Genomic DNA, 19,388 nt, shown 5'->3' on the forward strand with positions numbered 1-19,388 from the left:
TATTTAAAGGTCCAGTAAATGACCTAACAGTGGCCCTAAACAGCATGGTCCAGAAATGCTGCACATCCTTATAAGTCCACTCAACTTTATTTAACTTCACTTGGCTGTCTAATCAAGAGGGGGTAAAACAAGTCTAGCTCTGGTACCGGGCTTCCTTAAAAAACAGAAAACAAACCAAATGCACACCTGTAACAAACACAAAAACAATTTAGCTGCTACATAAAATGAATAATGACTGACCAGCAGCAGGAAGTTATGCTATGGTGATAATTTAGGGCTGCTGGTGCTTTAGTTTTATTTATATATTTTTTGAAAACCCTGAAACGGTGACAAAAACACACACATGCATTTTTTAATTTCTTTTTTAAATATAAGGAAAAAAATGTGTGCGTGTGTGTGTGTGTGTGTGTGTGTGTGTGTGTGTGTGTGTGTGTGTGCGTGTGTGTGTGTGTGTGTGCGTGCGTGCGCAGGCGAATTAATTCACATCATTATCTAAACATAACCGAGCATAGCACTGATGCCACCACTGAAGTCAATAACCTGGAATGACTGACACATCTAATATGTAGTTGTAGTTACGGACCAAAAACCACAGCCGCGGACACAAACACACGCACACATGCACATGTGTTAGGACACTTTAACGCACTGACTTGATTTAATTCCCTGGAGGCCTATAATCATAACCGCTCCTTGCTTCGCCCTCTTGCTCAAGCTTCAACCCAACCCCAATTAGCTCATATAGTGAACGGGAATGCAGTGAAGCCTAATTTAAACAACGTCGTCCCAAATAACGTCATGCTGGACCTGTCAACTGGTGTTGGTCCAAAATATATCCCGGAATACTGACCATGACAGCCCCACACCCCCCGTCTCTCTCTCTCTCTCTCTCTCTCTCTCTCTCTCTCTCTCTCTCTCTCTCTCTCTCTCTCTCTCTCACTCTCTCTCTCTCTCTCTCTCTCTCTCTCTCGCCCTCACACACACACACACACACACACACACACACACAGCCGGAGGTGGCTCAACACCCATTTTCACCGGCATAGTGGTAAATAAAGTTGTAGGCAATGCCACATGGTGTTGGTGATTAATAAAAGAAAACATAATATTCTCAAATATTTGCTGATGCTGTATTCACTGAATACACCATGTCTCATATAAACTGTTTCATTCTAGTTTACACTGCGCATGAGGTGAATCCAGGTAAAAACCTGCTGTTTCCTCGTGGATTTCCTCTTTTTGAATCAAACGACCATAACTTATGTGGTGGGGACAATGGGAGATGTGTGTTGTACAAAAAGGGGACTGTAATTCTATCAGACTCTGTAGTTTAAACGTTATATGCGTCAAACTATTTTTTTCTTCACAGATGTGAATAAGCAGGTTTTACGCTGTTCGCCCTCTTCTGCTTCCCCACAGCCTGAGCGCAATTACACCACTTTGATTAATGCACAACATAAAAAAAAGGAAGAAAAAAGAAAAAAGTTTACAAATCTGACTCCTGAAAAAACATCTCGTGTAAGCTAAAGGCCCGGTGGAGCAGGTGTGTGCACAGTCTCGTATCCTTACAGGACAGGCAACAACGTACAAAGAGCTGTGAAAAGATTTTTTTTTTTTAAGTCGCTTCCTTCTCCGTGGATCGATATCAGCTCAGCATGAGCCGAACAGGAACCAGCATCGACATAGGCCTACTGTGTAGAAATGACCTTTCCCACTTCCCGCAGGTCATACCTTCCTCCGGCCAGCCACTGAAGGTACTATTAGGAGGTGATTCCAAGTGCTAAATACTCTGCATATAAACCAATATTTCGCTTATAGCCCGGTAGGACAGAGATGAACCCATCTCAATTGAGTCACTTTCTTCTTTTGGCAGAAAAGACTCGTTAGATGGGCTGTTAATGCAATAGTAATGCAATAGTGTACGCATCAAGAAACGCTTTTGAAAGCATTTTAAAGAAGAAAAAGCATTTTCAATAAAGGTTGTAATTAATTGTAGTTGACACCATTGCCTAATTGTAATCAGCATCGTTCTCCCTGGAGATCCTACAGCACTCTGTGTGAAGTAATATGAGTAGTTTGTACAATAAGAGACAACGTTGCCTGCAGTCTTGCAGCGCCATACACAGACAGACACACAGACAGACTATCACTTGCTGCTGCAGCGCAGAGTCGGCCTGTAGCGGATATCTACCATCACTAACAAGTCCCACTATGTGTTTGCTACGTTCCTGGACATCTATGTGACACCACTCATGTAACAGCAATGACAGCAACTTACACACAGAATCATGCACAGTTAGCAAAGGCCATCGATCTGAGAAACAGCAAACAACCAGCTGACAAACATTTCAATTTTTTTTCTCCAGCATATTTAATACATTAGACTTCCTCGGACTGTGCTATGTATTCATTAAAGAGCATCAGATCTGTAAGAGCAATACATACTCACTGACAGTCTGTCACTAGATTTACTCACAGCGCCACGTCAAATTAAAACACACACACACACATGAAGCGGTATTTAAGAGCATCTAAATGAATAGCAGAACTACAGAGACATTTCCATCTCCTTATAACGGACTGCAGCTGGAGCACGGAGAAGTAGACAGCTCTCACAGGCTAGATCACTAAGCTGAGTCAAGTTCAAGTTCAAGACTGTTTCTGCACCAGCTCCGGTGCGGGGAAGTGTCCAACTAGTGGGGGGAGGGGTTGCATTTATGGCTGTGTTTTCTTTTAAACACATAGTAAATGACCTGGGCAAATGTAGTGATAAGATATGACATATGAAAGAGGAAAAACTTCTGTTTTCCCCTCAGTGAGCAGCATAGCAGGCACACTGACTGTGCTGAGTGTGCAAACTGAAAATATTGAGTTTTTCTTATTTAAATTAGATTTTTAAACTCTAATCCAGATTATTTGAACTATAGTGAAAGTCCAACTCCTTCTTATAGGTATAGTTTATCAAATAGAAATGTCTTATATACACTCCACTTCAAACCACATTTCTTATTTAGCTTAACAGCAACAACAGAGACACTGTTTAAGGCCTGGAAACATGCTTTGCAAAGTTTGAGGTAAAACACCATAAATGTCTTTAAGGACCAGAACTGAGAGCAAGAAGAATTAATGAAGAGTTGGGGAGTAAATTTTAAAGTCTGGTATGTCATAAACGTTCCTTAGAAATGGCTGATTCATCCAGAAACAGACTAATACCCTGCTAAACATGCAATTTACTACTGAGCATGCAGCTAACCAAATGCAAAGCACAAAAAAGCAAAGGAAATACTTAGCACTTGCAACACCTTTTATTATATTTGTATGCAGTAAAATTTTTATCACAATAAGGAAGAAAACACCTCTTAAAACTTTGAACAAAAGCACATTAACGAAACAACTGCCCATGTTTAGCTCATAATTGTACATATTTATAGTAAAGAAACATTCTTTATAAATACTGTTTCATCTGTAGCAAGTAAATACCATAATTTAATTACAAATGGATAAATATGGCAGTTGATATTTACAAAAGGAAGGGTGTAGTTACAGAAAACCGAACGGCACAACGTTTATTTTTCCTCACAATCTTCCAGATAGTATTTCACAATTCAAACTTGCAAAGCACAAAACATCACAAGTTAAGTCCAGCAAACTAAAATATACATTCACAAGCATAATATTGTGGTCTGTTTGAGTTAAATGTTAACTTTGGCACTCTTTCCAGTTCATAGATGTTTAGTATAGTACAATCAATTTGCCTTAGGATCACAATATTCAACATTATAGTACAATTTTATCGTTATATGTGCACTAAAAGTCCAGTTAGAGAAATAGCTACCATTGAAGAAACATCTATACACCAAAGACTGACAAACTATCACAACCAATGGGAAAGTGGGCTTTTAGTAATTATTTACAATATGAAATACACTTAGACTATTATACATATTTTCCTCTGTTGGTAATTGTCATCTTCCCTGGCAGATCAAAAATAATAAAATCAAAAATAAACAAATATTTGTGTGCCTCTTATGTGCACGTGTCCCAATCTCCTGCTGGATGGTCCAGTGCTGTGAAATGAGTGTGTGTTGCTTCATTTCAGCTGAGTCCTAAACATACCATTCACTGAAATTGGAGGATAGGCCACTGTGGCTGGTGGTGTTGTGCACAGCTGAGGCTGGAGACAGGGTGGTGTTGCTTTGGGTCTCGGTGGTGGGAGACACCAGCCCTGGAGGCGTAGAGGATTCATAACCGGAGCTGGCTGCTGGTGATGAGTCTGATGGTGGTGGGGCGGCTTCATGGACCTAGGAAAAATATAGGAAAGAGTAGTATTTAGAATATGACACACACTTTATAATAAAAAAAAGAGCCTGAGGATTTATGATGTGGGATAAATGACTCAACATCCAAAACCACAGTCACTTAACAATAATCATGTAAATAATGTAATGTGTGTTGATAATAAACAAACAGTATGTAGGCCTGGCTCGCTCACACACACACACACACACACACACACACACACACACACACACACACACACACACACACACACACACACACACACAGGCATTCAGTTTGTCACTACCTCAAGCACACACACTTCCTGCCACCAGGTATTTACCTTCATGTGTTTTCGTAGAGAGCTGGGGTGTGTGTAGGACTTGTCACACATTTTGCAGAGATAAGGCTTGTCCGACGTGTGAACATGCATGTGTTTCTTTCGGTCGCTGCTGTTTGCAAACCGTCTGTCGCACCCTTCAAACTCACACTGGAACGGCTTCTCTCCTGGAGGGACAAAAAAAGAAAGAAAAGAAAGACAGTCAGACATTTTTTTTATTACTGAGAAATGCCTCGGGCTCATTGTAACAACAAGGATCTTTGCAGATGCGCACAATTCAAATTCAAAAGTTGGGGCGCACAGTGTGTCTGTAAAATCACAACAATGACAATTAAAAATAACCCTGAAATATTACAACCCCAACTGTGATATTCAAAGTTTAAAGCTTATTCTAAAATGAGGTGTGGGGGGGAGCTGCTTCATCTTATTTAGCCTAAATAATGCGCATAGTGATTGGAGGGGGTGGGAGAGGGTGGTGGGGGGTAGGCAAGGCCGTCCTCAGTAGGCCTACAGAAGGCACACCATTTGCTTGGAGACAATAAAAATCTAATTAGCACCTGACCAATTTCATGGCGTCGCACCACAATGTATTTCCCAAGAAAATAAGTCCAAATGTGAAAAGCTGGTAATGGCCCCTGTCTAGCACCTTAGCTCCTATCAAAAGAGACACATGAGAAAACTAAATAACGTCCCCTTACGCACAACTACTACTACTGCTGCTGCTGTCCTCGGCTCAACTACATCACAACCCCCCCACCCACCCCCCCAAACAAACACAAATAACAAATCGATCAAGAATTATAATAGTAAGAATTTCCCCGAGGCCAAAGTGAAACAAATCTATGGGAGAGAAGATGTGAATAGAAACAACACAGCATAGTGAACAGACTACATTAAACCAATTGATACGATTTACTACCAGCCTAGCTGCTCTGATGCACGCAACGCGCTACCACACTCCCCTTTGACCCATTTTTTTTCAAGTTGACCCCAAACAATAAAACATGGACAGACCCCGTGAAATATAGTTGTCTACACGTTGAGAAATATATTACACTGGGAGAAATGTGGCCGTAAAATGGAGAAGTGAATAATTTCGCTATTTTAAACTAGTGCCTCTCTCTGAGTCTCACCTGGATGTAGTCCTAAATCTACTGTGACTCTGTCTGCGAATACTATCTACTTTAGGTGCTTAAAATAGCCTCTGATAATTAGATCAGAATTTGTTTTTGCTCTTGGCGAAGGCGCATTATTTACAACACCGACACGAGCGCATATGTAAGGTATAAAAATACACATAAATCTTGCTATGGGAACAAAATCAACAAAAAAAGCAATCACAGCATTGTTATAATTACCTGTGTGTGTTCGCTTGTGTATCTTCAAGTTTCCGACCGTGCGAAGACCTTTCCACAGCCTGGGAACGGACAAGGAAAAGGTTTCTCGCCGGTGTGCACCCGAATGTGATTCACCAGTTTGTATTTCGCTTTGAACGGTTTGCTCTCCCGGGGGCAATCCTCCCAGAAACAGATGTGGTTGGACTGCTCCGGTCCACCGACATGCTCCACTGAGACGTGCGTGACCAACTCGTGCATGGTGCTAAAAGTTTTGTTGCAACACTTTTTTGGGTTGCTGAGCTGCTCGGGGTCGATCCACTTGCAGATGAGCTCCTGTTTGATGCACTGCTGCCTCATGTAGCGGAAAAAGGCACCGGGGTGGTGGTGGGCTGCCATGTTCATCCCCATGTTCATATTCATGGAGCCGTATTGGTTGTGGAGCTGCGCCGCGGAGTACGGGTCGGTCCTTGGGCTGGATACCTGGTGGTACTGGTCGGACCGTCCGAATACTTCTCCCGGTAGTCCGAGCCTCATTTGCCCATTCAGGACATTTGGGGATCCGTGGGACCCATGTTGATCATGGATCCCGGGGAATAGAATGTGGCCTTGAGTGTCTGTGTGGGAGTGATGAAGGGATCCCGTCGTGGGGCCAAAAATAGTATGTTGGCTGCTCGCCGGTGAGGATTCACCAAAACCCCGACTACGAAAGAGAAAGTCCCTGGTGGAGTTGAAAGGAGAGCTTGCATACGACGTGACATGGGCGGCGTGAGCCCCCAGAGCCGCAGCGGGGTAACCCGGCGCCTGGGTGGAGAAGGCAGAGCTCTGTCCCGGAGAGAGATCGTGGTTCAGCTTAAATGCACCCATGTGTGCGGAGTCTACAAAGCTATTTTGTGCCAAACTCAAGTCTCTCTCCTGCATCTCGCTCGCTGAGTGATGCCTGGCAAATGAGCCCACTCCCAGTCCGGGAAACTGGTGACCAGCATCCAATAACATAATTACAAAATGCGATTTCTTTCTTTAAAAATCAGCGCAGGGCTACGAGCTACACTGCGAATAAGTTCAATTTAAAAAAAAGAAAGAAAAAAAAATCAAATGGTGATGCTGGCACCGAACGATTCAACTTCCAACCTTAGATACACCATATCAGACGTGATTCAAAACGCTGCTCCGCTCATGAGTAAAAAATAAAAAATAACAAATCAGCTCGGCTTATCGCACACTGAATTTACTTCTACTTAACTTGTGTGTCAAAAAATCCAAACGTAACAAAGTGGAGAGTTTCCTCGTGTCCTGTCTTCTTGGCCGCGACAGTTGGTTGCGTTACAAATGCGCACGAAGAATTAAATAATTATCTTACTATGTGTCCTCTGCACACACACATAGCGAGTAGTTGGAGCATCTCAAAAAATCGCTGTTCCGATTGGGCATGTATATGTTGCTCTGGCTTGCCTGTGTTTATTGCGGAGGGTCCTTGTTTCTCCGTGGACTGGCTCTACCTCCTCTTCCGCCCCCTTTAACTGGAGCCCGTTCATTCATTCCTCGCAGTCTCATTGGCCACTGCGCCTCATCAATCCCAGGTGCCCCTCCAATAGCAGGTAGCGCTTTGGCGACTTAATAGTGCAACGCCATTTTCCACTAATAATTACCGCCTACTTTTAGGAGAAGATTTGGGGGGTATACAGGCGAAAAGGATCACGACAAGAGAGAGGAGAACATGCGTGTTTTTTTGTTTGTTTGTTTGGGATTCCGTAGGTGCCGAGTTGTATAGGCCTATGTAGAAAATATGAAAATATGACATTTGATGAGGAATTATACTATTGAAGATGGTAGATTTTTTTATTTTTTTAAAATGTAATCAAATTGGAAAATTGGTCATGTGCCTAATCTACATATAATGCAAACGATTTGTGAAGCTGACTATTGCACTTTTATTTTTATTTATTTATTTTTGTACAAATGATCACGCCTCAATATGAACCTACACGGAGCCCTGCTATGAAAAATAAGGCTAATAGTTGACCATGGCACCTAAAATGGCACTGTCTATTCACGCAAAACGCTCCGCACGCATGTCAGTATAACCGCAGATATGGAGAAAAATTATTTCCAGACATCTGCAGTTAATTATCATACTGAATAATGAATTAATTAACACCCAAAGTCTACCAAAAATACTGAGGGCGCATCAAGTTTCCTTGGCAGAAAATTATGATAAAAAAGTATTAATGTAATAATACAAAACTAAACGTTTTTGTATAGATTCAATATACTGCTGTAACCCCTCTTCTTTTGTTGGTGCAAATAAAATAAAAAGCTACATTCAAAGCCACACTTATGGCTCTTAAATGGTGACATATAAATATCAGTCTACTAGTAAATATCGTTTATAGATTCCTTACAAATCTGACGCTTCGGCCACGTAATTCTCCACAGATGAAAAAAGTCTGTGTGGCTCCATGTGGAGTCCAGTGTTTTTTTTCCACTGGTTGTAGAATCACAACTGGGCCTGTAGTGGTGCCCCCGTGCCCACACTGGCAAACGCCAGTGGTTGTTGTTGGTTAGTTTAAAGGTTCCATATGTTGTCGGTTCTGCTTCCTCGTGGTTCTCACATTCACCACACCAATTAAGGAACATGTTATGGTGGTGCGCTGCGCTTAGATCAGAGTTAACCATTGGTGACCTGTGGGGGTCGAGCCTCTCCTGAACTCATAATAATAAAGTAGCAGTAAAGGTTTTTCAGTAGATATTGGACCAGGGTGTTGTGTGTGTTTTCTATGAGCATGGGTGTGTAGTGTCTTAGCTCCTAAAATGATGCCCTCAAGAAAACTACAGGCTACAGCCATTGTTGTTGTTTTTTGCATTATATTTTCTGTATGGGATTTCCTCTTTGGTTCCCATACAGTAACACACACACACAACTGATAGAGGGAAGTCACATTTTTTTTAAACAAGGATTTGGCTCATTTACTGGCAACTTTCCATCCCAAGCTTGCACTGAATCTGCGTTCAAACAGGGACACGCAGGCCCCATACACTACAGCTGCTCATTCGAGTATAAGTCAAAGGAAGTTTACTTACATTTTCACCACATCAAAAATCCAACAAGCATTCCGGTTCCATCATACAAGCACACCTCTCTTCTCTCGGTGCTCTCTACGCGACAAATCATGGTGGAAGGCGAGGGAAACGTTTAAAAAACTTTTGAAATTGTGTCTCTCTTTGCTCAGAGTGGGACAGGCTGAGCGTTGTGTGCCATTCTTCCAAGTCTATTTCAGCCCGCACCACAGGAAACGCAGGAGCTGATCCAAGTTCAAAGTCACGTCTGCCGACCCCTATAAGAAGTTCTTTATTTCTGTGAAAAACCACAAAACCTTCCCCAGATAGAGAAAAAAGCGAAAGAAAATTAAAAAGGAAGAAAGAAAAAAAAATCAATCGACCAAAGGCACATGGCTGCGAGTTTTCCCTTCTGCTTAGAGAAGAAAAGAGGGTCTAGCCTATTGAAAATCCCCCAAAGAGCAGTATATCAACAGGTTTTTTTGGAGCAGCAATACAAATTCAGATATAAAAAATACATCACATGAAATATTACTCAATATGAGCGGCCAAAAAGTAGCATCAACAGTAAAGTCAGGAGTCTTGATCACATAAGTGCGCTCAGCCTGTGTGTTAAAAAGGGGGCCAAAGGCGTACTTCTACTCTCTCTGTTATCTGACAATATCAATATGTTGACTCACTGGAAGGTTACTTGTGTGGTTTCCGTGACCTTGTGTTTCATGGATGTTTGACCTATGACCCGTTAAGACCACATATGTTGCCCTCTTGACTCCTTTTGGTAAAATAACCCTGTTTATGACAAAGCGTCTTTGTTTTAAAGAGAGGGGCAGTTAGAAGAGAGAGAGAGAGAGAGAGAGAGAGAGAGAGAGAGAGCGAGAGAGAGAGACAGAGAAAGAGCAGAGAGAGAGAGAGAGAGAGAGAGAGAGAGAGAGAGAGAGAGAGAGAGAGAGAGAGAGAGAGAGAGAGAGAGTTTTAAGACGTCCCCCTCTACCCTTCTGAGATATCGACAGTTTTAGTTTGGACGCTATAAGTCAATAAAAATTAACCCATTCCTTCAAGAAAGTTCAAACTGGAGCTTCCTCTTTGTTGTTTCATATCAATTAAGAATTTTATGGGACGTAAATCAATTTGCATCCAAATGAAGTTTAAAAATATGATAAATGTGGGAAATTCGGCAGCTATGTGCAACACTGTGGCCAAGAAAAAAGGCACGGGTATGATATTTATACAATGTATATGAATATAATTCTTGATATCCATTTCTGCGGTGTAAGCATGGAGGCTCCTTTTAACGTGGTCCTTTGCTTTAATGTGTATGAAGCAGGGGTCCTTAAACATATCATAAACAACGCTGCTCTTCTGTGTTTTATGGAGTTTCCAGACGCTCTCATTGGAGAAGGGCATATTTTATTTATTTTCATTTATATCATCCTCCATATAACATTGCAAGCATACGAGCAAGGGTTCATAATTTTTTTTAAAGTACATTAAAATAAATAAATTCACAAAAGCATTCAAATATGCCACAGAGTTACTGCACGAGTGAAAATGAATTATGACAGCTTCTGATGAACTGACACGAAATCATTGCCTCAACACCTGAAGTGGAGAAAAAAAAGTGTTTAAATGTGAAAGTGATTCACTTTGATGTATTTATGTATTGAGTTGTATTTTCTTAGGACTACAGCACCATAGTTATCCCTTTTTATGAGCTTTAAAGTAAAAAGTCTTTATTCACAGCTTTCTCTTCAGCTGCTGCTTATCATCAATCAGTCATGCACGTGCAACAGGCCCATAATATACACACCCTTCTTTCACTAACACGAGGAAAATCAATTATAAAACATGTTGATGAAGAGGAAAAAGTGCTGCAGGCTCACTCATTATGAGCTTGAATCTTTTTTAATTTTTTTAAATTTTTTAGGGACAGTTTCTGACCAAGTTAGATCAACTTTGCAGAACAGGGTGGACACAGTATGATTTGTAATTTGAGGATACCTATCACACATACATTGTAGAAGTGTCTGAATGAAGACATATCAATGACAGATACACGTCCTGCTGTCAGCGGGGACTATCCAAATGGCGGTATTTGAAATGAATCTAAATACAGTTTTAATTGTCTGCTAACCTTAACTATAAGATCATAAAGTTGGTAAATAATGATTTAACGTTTGGGGTAAAATCCAAGACACTCACTGAAATAAAAGCTGTTACTAATATTATTGGCAATGTATTGATTTATTATTTAAGTATTGTTATTACAGGTATAAGGTATTACTCTTGTATTAGTTTGCTGTTGCACGTATAACTCATTAAAAGGTCTGCCTTAACTTCTAATATATTAAAGCCAAGACTCAAATCGTTTCAATGAGTTTTAAATATATATATATATTATTAAGGCATTATGTAAAATGTCTAAATAAATACAAATTTAAGACTTTTAAAAAATTGGTTTTCCAAACTTCATCCTATAGCTACTGTAATTGGGATGACAGCCTGAGCTGCCCAAAACTCAATTCAAAGCATCTTTGAATTTAGCTGCATTAGTCTCATTATTTACTACAACATATAATGAATCATATCCACATAACTGAGTAAATGCAAGGGAAGAATAGGGTTAAAATGAACACATATTTAATCTGGCAAATGCAAACTACTCATCGGGTGTTTTTGTTGTGTTTTATTTATTTGTATTTCTGTAGGATGTTTTTTAAAATATATTTCCAGTGTGCGCTTATCATTTTATATTTTCATGACAAATCATTGCATGTATTGTATTTCATTGTGAGAGTTGCTACCGTTTCCTGATAACTCTAATTATTGATCTAAATACTGAATAAATCAACTTTGCACTATCACTGTTGTCTATTTACACCTCTATTCATTGGTTACATCTTTTACACTAGTCACACAAATTCATCCACCAGCAGCAGCAGCAGCAGCCTTTTCCTATTAATTGCGGCATTATACATCGCTATGAAATAAATATACTTGGACTAATCAAACCAGCGATAAACTAGGCTGCACTTGTCACATAAACTGACATTTCGGTCATCCACATGCACCAGCACCAGTAAACAGAACGTCGCACAAACAGATCCGCTGGTAACTTTGTGAGTACAACTTTTTGGAGTCAACAGCGATAAAGAGAGTGAGGGGGCGGAACCCTGCTGAGCCCCTGCGCTGAACGACAGCCAATCGCTTCGTTCTCCTAACTGCCAGTCACCGAAATCCGTCCAATACCCGCAGTGCCATTTCTAAACTGTATTCCCCACTGTGTCCTCCAACTGTTGTATGTTCTGCCAATCGCTTGAGGACAGAGTGGGAAAAGGAGCAAGCAGAGTTAGAAGCCGGACAAAAGAACTTATAGACCCCTTATATACATATTTTCCTAATGTTTTAGAGAACGTGGTGTGGTGAAAAACAATTGCGGTGAGTGCGGATGGACTTGTCAGTGTAGTTATGGAACCCCCTTTAAGCAAGAGGAATCCGGCGATAAGATTAGCGGATTTGGCAGCGACTCAACCCCTTCCTCATCAGAATATGACAGGCTTCCCGGGGCTAGGGGGGCATCACCCTCTCTCCCACCATGCCCACCTCCACCCTGGGGAGCTGGGCAACGACCCCGGAGTGGCACTCACTCCATTTGGACCAGAGCACATGGCACAGACAAATGCTCTCAAACTTAGCCCATCTCAGCACATTCAGAGCCATCACGAAGCCCAGACCGCGGCATCTTTCACTTCTGCTCAGACCACAGTTGGTTTCCCCGTGGCTCACCCCCACTCAGGCTACTCAAGCAGCAGGGACTTCATCCTCAGGAGAGAACTCTCAGCCTCTGCTATGCATGCACTTGGCGACCAGCATAGTTCCGCCTCCTCCCCTCATCACCATGGCATGTTCATCTCCCCAACAGGTGCTTATGGGCACACGGAAAGTGGGGCCCATTCACTTTTCACTGGACTTCACGACCAAGGGTCCCCAGGTGCCCATCACCATGCCCTCAATGGACAGATGCGCCTGGGTATACCGGGGGACATCTACGGCAGGCCAGAGCACTTCGGGCACAGGCCAGAGCACTATGGACCCTCCTCTCTCCACAGCTACAACTCCATGAACCTTAATGTGAACATCGCTTCTGCTCCTCACGGAGCGGCTGGGGCGTTTTTAAGATACATGCGGCAGCCCATAAAGCAAGAGCTAATCTGCAAATGGATTGACCAAGAGCAAAATCAAAAAAAGCCCTGCTCTAAAACTTACAGCACAATGCACGAACTGGTCAATCACGTCACGGTGGAGCATGTCGGGGGACCGGAGCAGAGCTCCCACGTCTGTTTTTGGGAGGAATGTCCACGGGAAGGAAAAGCTTTCAAAGCGAAGTACAAACTGATAAATCACATCCGAGTTCATACGGGAGAAAAGCCCTTCCCGTGTCCTTTCCCGGGATGTGGAAAAGTGTTCGCTCGATCGGAGAATTTGAAGATTCACAAGAGGACTCACACAGGTCAGTAGATCTAAATTATGTAAAACTTGCAGACCGCAAAGTGAACAATATCACTTGATCGCAGAGCATTAGAATCTGTCGAGGCGACCTTGTTTTACTATTCACGTCCTAAACAGATCGACACGACCGTGCGTAATTGCGCGCACAAGCAAGCAAAAAGTTTTTATTCGGTGACGCATTCACAAAGTGGGCAAACGTGTTTCATTTCCTTTCTTAAATATAAACTTTTTTACTCGCCGAGACGCCTGTAGTAGGCGTGAAGGGATTAGGGCATATGATTTGTAAAACGTGCTTACGTACATACAGGACAGCGCTGGAACAGGCGTAAATGTAATTATCCCCAGGCGTAGGACGTTTACGCAAAAAACACTCAGTTTATATAGGGACCAGTCAATGCATGGCATGCACGATATCATATTATGTACCAGATTTATAATTGTAGGTATTTGTTTATCATTGGCCATATAGAAATATGAGCTATATGCCACAAATCCTGTACTGCTGTATGCAGAGAAAGAACATATCATCAAAACACAAAAACACGTCTTGATGAAACGTTGCTCAAAGCTGCACAGTGGTTAAAGTTTACGACTGTGAGTGATGGCAGAATAACTTTCAGCTGCGTTAAGATCTCCTGACTCCCCTTTAGAGGGCTGTTTGTGTTGTTAATGCTCTAATAGAGGGTCGTGTTTTGGCCATGAAAGAGTTTAATGTTGGCCTCATGCTATAGAGTAGGCCTCTTCACATCACTGAATGATGCAAAAATCCCCAGAGACAACATAAAAAAAAGAAAAGAAATCTCCATGAATATTACATTTAAAGTCCAGATTACGTGTGTCACTTGGGAACTATACTCCAATCCATATATATGCATTTACATTTATATAGGTTTAGATATTTGAAAAAAGAAAATACACCTGCACGTTTTTAATTTGAGTGTGACACTGTATGTGTGTATGTGATTATAACCACAGTCTACTATGGTACATACACGGCTCCTGGTGGTCTCCAGAGTGCCCCCTCTCCCCACATACACACAAACATGTAACCAGAAGGCCTTAAGGCATGTTACACGTGTTCACACAGGGAAATGCTGTGGACAAGTGGGTGTGGAGTAGTAGAGGCTGGAGTAGTGAATGAGCTCTGCCGTAGAGGAAGCCCCAGTGGAGAAGTGCAGACTGATACACCAAGCAGTTCATGAGAAATCACCCTCGTGTTGTATTTAAGTTGTTAAGATAACGTGGTTGAATGAGTTGTGAGAGAGGGGACCATATGAAAGATGCATGATGATGTGGGGAATTAATAAAATCTTGCCATAAGTGTGTGTAAAAAAAAAAAAGAAAAAGAAGAAGTATATACCCCCCGTAAAGGGACTCTTTCATTACAATGACATTATTGCACCTGACACACACTGTATGTCTTTCTCATTTATCCAAAAAGGAGAGAAACCCTTCAAGTGCGAGTTTGACGGCTGTGACAGAAAATTCGCCAACAGCAGTGACCGGAAGAAGCACTCTCACGTCCACACCAGTGACAAGCCTTACTACTGCAAGGTCCGCGGCTGTGACAAATCCTACACGCACCCGAGTTCACTGCGGAAGCACATGAAAGTGCACTGCAAGTCCCCGCCGCCCCCTTCCACCAACGTCACCTACATTTCCTCCACAAACCCTCTCGGAGATCCTCTTTCGCCCAACTCCGAGGCGCACAGGAACCGCTCGGCGAACCTCTCCCCTCAGGTCACCAATCTCAACGAGTGGTATGTGTGCCAGGGGAGCGGAGGGCCCAACCACCTCCATACCCCTTCCAGCGATGTGCCAACGTCAGATTCAGACGACGAGGACTCTTTCAGAAATTCAGACCCAAGGACAATGCTCTGATGCCCCGCGTATACGCACGTGACTGACTGTCAAACTTGTCATCTCGTTGACCCGTTATTAAGTGTGTAAATCCGTGGAATATTGATCAGATGTTTTCATTGTGGTATTAGGCTACTAAACGACTGTGCTCAACGCAGCTAATTCCCATATATGGTGGATGCGATGTGGTTGTAATAACAAGAGGAAGAAATGTCTCTGTGGTGGGCCCTGACCTTTCCTAAAAATGTAGATCGATCTGTCAAAATATTTAACTCTGAGGCTAGACTGAAAGTTAAAATTGCTTCTTATTTGAGAAGATAAAAAATATGAACGTGAGCCCATTTCTCACTAAAATCTTTTTTAATAACTTTTTTTTTATTTTTTACAAGAGCAATATGCAGGGTTTAATTAACTGCATGTCTTAAGACTCAACTGGTGTGCTGAAATGGCATCTTTCTTGTGACCTCCCATCATCCCCTTGCAGTTTAATAACCGGCCTGTAATCAATCACTGTCATATTCCAGACATTCCGAGGAAAACAAACGCTTATAACAACACCAGTGGCATCAAATATGTAGTGGACAGAAATAGATAAGGCTTTTTTTTATTATTATTATTATCATTTCATGTGATTTCTCTAAGATGTGGTACAGAAACTTTGATAAACCAGGAAGAAGATGAAGAAAAAAAATGAGGCGGCCAACATCTGAGTGTCTTAAGGGTTCTCATTTTACCTTTTCAGATTTTTACAATACATGTGTTTGGATGGAATTTTGTAATATTTAAGAACTATTTAAGACTATATTTTATGCAAAAATACACAAGTGTTATGCTCGTTAAAGAGTACGAGTAAGTCCCTTGAGACCCTAAATGTCTACACTGACAGGCTTTGACCCTGTAGGATTTGTATATATGTAATTGTACTGATGCTTGTGAATGTTGTGTAGTTTTAATTACGAAAAAAAAATGTTGTTTTGTACATTGTAATTTATTTGCTGGTATCAATGTTGTACTGGAATTACAGAAACACCAAAGAAAAATAATACCAGTTTTGGTGATGCGTAGTACCCTGCTGATGTTTCTTTTAACTTTTTATGTTCAATTTTTTAAAATTTTTATTTGAAATTGTGTTCTGTAAAAGAAGAAAACATTTACTTGAATAGGCTCTGTAATGTGAAACGTCCCTTTTTCTCGCATGCCTTTTTGTAGTGATCTGTCTTTCTCTTTGAGGTGCATGGTGCCAGTTGGATATGATGGATAAAAAAAGAGATGAATCAGCTATGATTGTGCAGACCCTTGATGTTCAAATTTTTATTTACAATATAAAAAAAAATCATGCAAAACTTAATAATAAACAAATACCAGGACATATACAGTAAATAATTAACAAGTGTCAAATTATTATGATTTCTTTGACTCATGAGAGTCTCGCGAGCATCTGAGAATATAAACTGACTGGTTATACATATATTCAGCTGGACTGTGTCATTGTTACTTTTTGCATGTGTATTTTAGGAAGGTGGATATTTGTCAAATAACTATCTTTTATTTATGTGAGCTGTACACCAATGTCTCTCAATGAAAAAAAAAAGTAGAAGTCTGCTAAAACTTACTGTCCTACCAAAATATCCACTGTTATGTCAGAAATAGGCCCGAAGAGGCCAAGAAGACTGGCATAAACTAATCACTGAGCTAAAGGGAAAACTTATAGCCCCCTGATGGCCCTACCTCTGAAAGGCGCGACAGCACAAAGCAGCCGAGGCATGAATCATTCATGGGAAAAATAAAAGATAAAAGATATCTGACAATAAGCAAGGCCTTGTATTGAGTGTATAAAACAAGTCCCCACTCTTATTTCCTCCATTAAAACACACAATCTCACTTTCAAAGAGTTGCCTGTCCAGTCTGTAGAATTAAAATTGACCAACGCGAGTCCTGCACCACTTCAAAGGCTGCGAGCTACTGAGAGGAAGGCTGGCCGCTTTGACAGTCTTCATGGTGCGTTAGGATTTCTATGGCAATTGGGTAGTGAGACGCTCACATTTGAATGTGTCCGCTTGAAAAACACTAACTGCCACTAAATGAACTTTAATCAAGGCTCAGTCAGGATGCACCCCTCTCCTGAAAAATGGGCGCCGCCACAGATGCACCGTTGGCAGGTAGAATGAAGCACAAGCTCCAGACACCCTGGTTGTATGTGCATGGTTAGGAATGGACACATACTAAATAAAATAGACACAAAAAGTTCGTGCAAATTGACACCTCGTAAAGAAAACAAACACACACACACACACACACACACACACACACACACACACACACACACACACACACACACACACACACACACACACACACACACAGAATTATTCTGAGCTTCTATTCTGCATCAATTAAGACACTTGACTCAGGTCAACCTAGAGGATGTTGGGACTGGGGCAATAAAATGCACACAATCAACACTGGAGGAAAAAACGTTCTAATTTAAATTTTAACCATTTTTTTACAGTGTAAGAAAATAACAGCAGCACCGTGAGGAGGCTTTAAGACGAAGCAGCAACTGCAGGTTTGTTTAGTTGACGTTAAGGACCTTTATCCGTTTTATAGCTACCCTCTTTCTAAAAAAAAAAAGAAGAAAATTGTCATTCAAAGTAGAAGCACTCGTGGGCCCCCCTCTCGTTTTGTGCGTGGACTTTTACAGCAGTGAGGACCTGAAGAGTAGCCTGCTCTTGTAGGTCCTGTTTGGAAACAAGTGCTCAATGAATGTTACAAAATAAACACGATGAGAAATAACCACAGACAGTTCCTTCAGCATTAAAAAGGAGGGAGACTTAATAAAAGGAGCGAGGCAGTCACCCTTCAGTGAGAAACGCTTTGAAGTAGAACTTATTATCTGAGAAATACTTTTTGGTTGTCCTAACGACGCTGCTGAATGGGAAAGGCACTCCTTTGTCAGCGATTTGTTCTCCTTTAGTGGGATGCCCGTGGAAATCACTTACATGGGCCACCTTAACATACTGCCTGCAAATCAGTAACTGGCAGAGTCAGACATGCAGACGCCACTTTAGAGAGGACAAAGCAGAAAGTCGCAGTGAAAACGACGCTGCTTCTCAATTGCGCCCTTTAAAGAGGTTGAATGATAATTTCTCAGACGAGCGTAGAAGAAAAACAAATGCTGTCTTGTCAGACTTTACAAGCATTATCCATCTCCTGAATGCTGCTGGCACAATGCACGCGAGACTGGCTTGTGAAGTTATCATTTTGGTCACAAAAGTTAAAGGGTGTATGCTGTTGGAAATGCAGGTTATTCGGTCCGAGCACCTGCGCCCTCCTGCCTCTCTGCCTCCATCCCAAAAAAACAAACAAACATGGGAATATGCGTGGCTCACCTTGAAGGAAATAAAGTGTTTAAATTATTATTTTTTTTAATAAAGCCGAATAACTTATTTAACTTTATTTTCTGGACAACCAAGCAGGTGTGGAGAAACAACCAGCTATACCCCAAGCACCCACCCACCCAACACCATCACCTCCTCCTCAACCCCTAGAAATCAAATTTAGAAGAACAGCAGCACCTTGTGACAGCTTTGGCCCGCTTTCGCTCAGTTACAAGATGAAATCACATTTCTCCTCTTCCCGAAATGATAACATGGATACTAAACAGTGAGGAGTAAGAAAAAAACTGTAAATAGAAAATGGAGTGTGGGTAAAATATTCTTAATTCTATTAATCATCAAGTTGTTTATATTTGACTTGCATATAATTCATTATAATTTATAAATTGCAGTGGAAGGGAAAACAGTTAACTTCATTTCTGTGCTGCCTTCACGTCGCTCTGATTTTATTGACTCTTTTCACTTCATCCCTTCAACACTGCAGCTAATCTTCAGTTAAGCAGAGGTGGGTTTGATTTATTTATGAACTGTCAAACTTTGCTGTAAAGTCAACTAGTGATTAGAGCTGCAACGCCTTAAATCATGACTGTAAACTAGCAAATACATTTTAGGTCTATT

At 41.4% G+C, this 19,388-nt stretch overlaps 2 protein-coding genes across 2 annotated transcripts; one reads left to right on the top strand and one right to left on the bottom strand.

Moving 5' to 3' along the window:
* Positions 1-3,903: 3,903 nt before the first annotated feature.
* On the bottom strand, positions 3,904-6,948 carry zic2a (zic family member 2 (odd-paired homolog, Drosophila), a). Its single transcript, XM_062431741.1, is given in 4 exon segments — positions 3,904-4,301; positions 4,622-4,785; positions 5,977-6,009; positions 6,012-6,948. Coding segments are annotated over 4 exon segments (1,329 nt in total). The 3' UTR covers positions 3,904-4,106.
* A 5,502-nt stretch (positions 6,949-12,450) lies between these two features.
* On the top strand, positions 12,451-15,396 carry zic5 (zic family member 5 (odd-paired homolog, Drosophila)). The gene is made up of 2 exons (XM_062431801.1): positions 12,451-13,516; positions 14,957-15,396. The coding sequence occupies exons 1-2, from the start codon at positions 12,475-12,477 to the stop codon at positions 15,394-15,396; spliced, it is 1,482 nt and encodes a 493-aa protein (XP_062287785.1). The 5' UTR covers positions 12,451-12,474.
* The last annotated feature ends 3,992 nt before the right edge of the window (positions 15,397-19,388 follow it).

This window comes from Scomber scombrus, chromosome 13 (assembly GCF_963691925.1).
Source record: "Scomber scombrus chromosome 13, fScoSco1.1, whole genome shotgun sequence".
Lineage (NCBI taxonomy): Eukaryota > Metazoa > Chordata > Actinopteri > Scombriformes > Scombridae > Scomber > Scomber scombrus.

What these genes read in the sequence shown, in the direction of transcription:
- zic5 (XM_062431801.1), top strand. Translation starts at nt 12,475, where the DNA reads ATGGAACCCCCTTTAAGCAAGAGGAATCCGGCGATAAGATTAGCGGAT. An exon ending in TCACAAGAGGACTCACACAG is followed by an intron (nt 13,517 to 14,956) that starts GTCAGTAGATCT and finishes TTATCCAAAAAG; the next exon opens with GAGAGAAACCCTTCAAGTGC.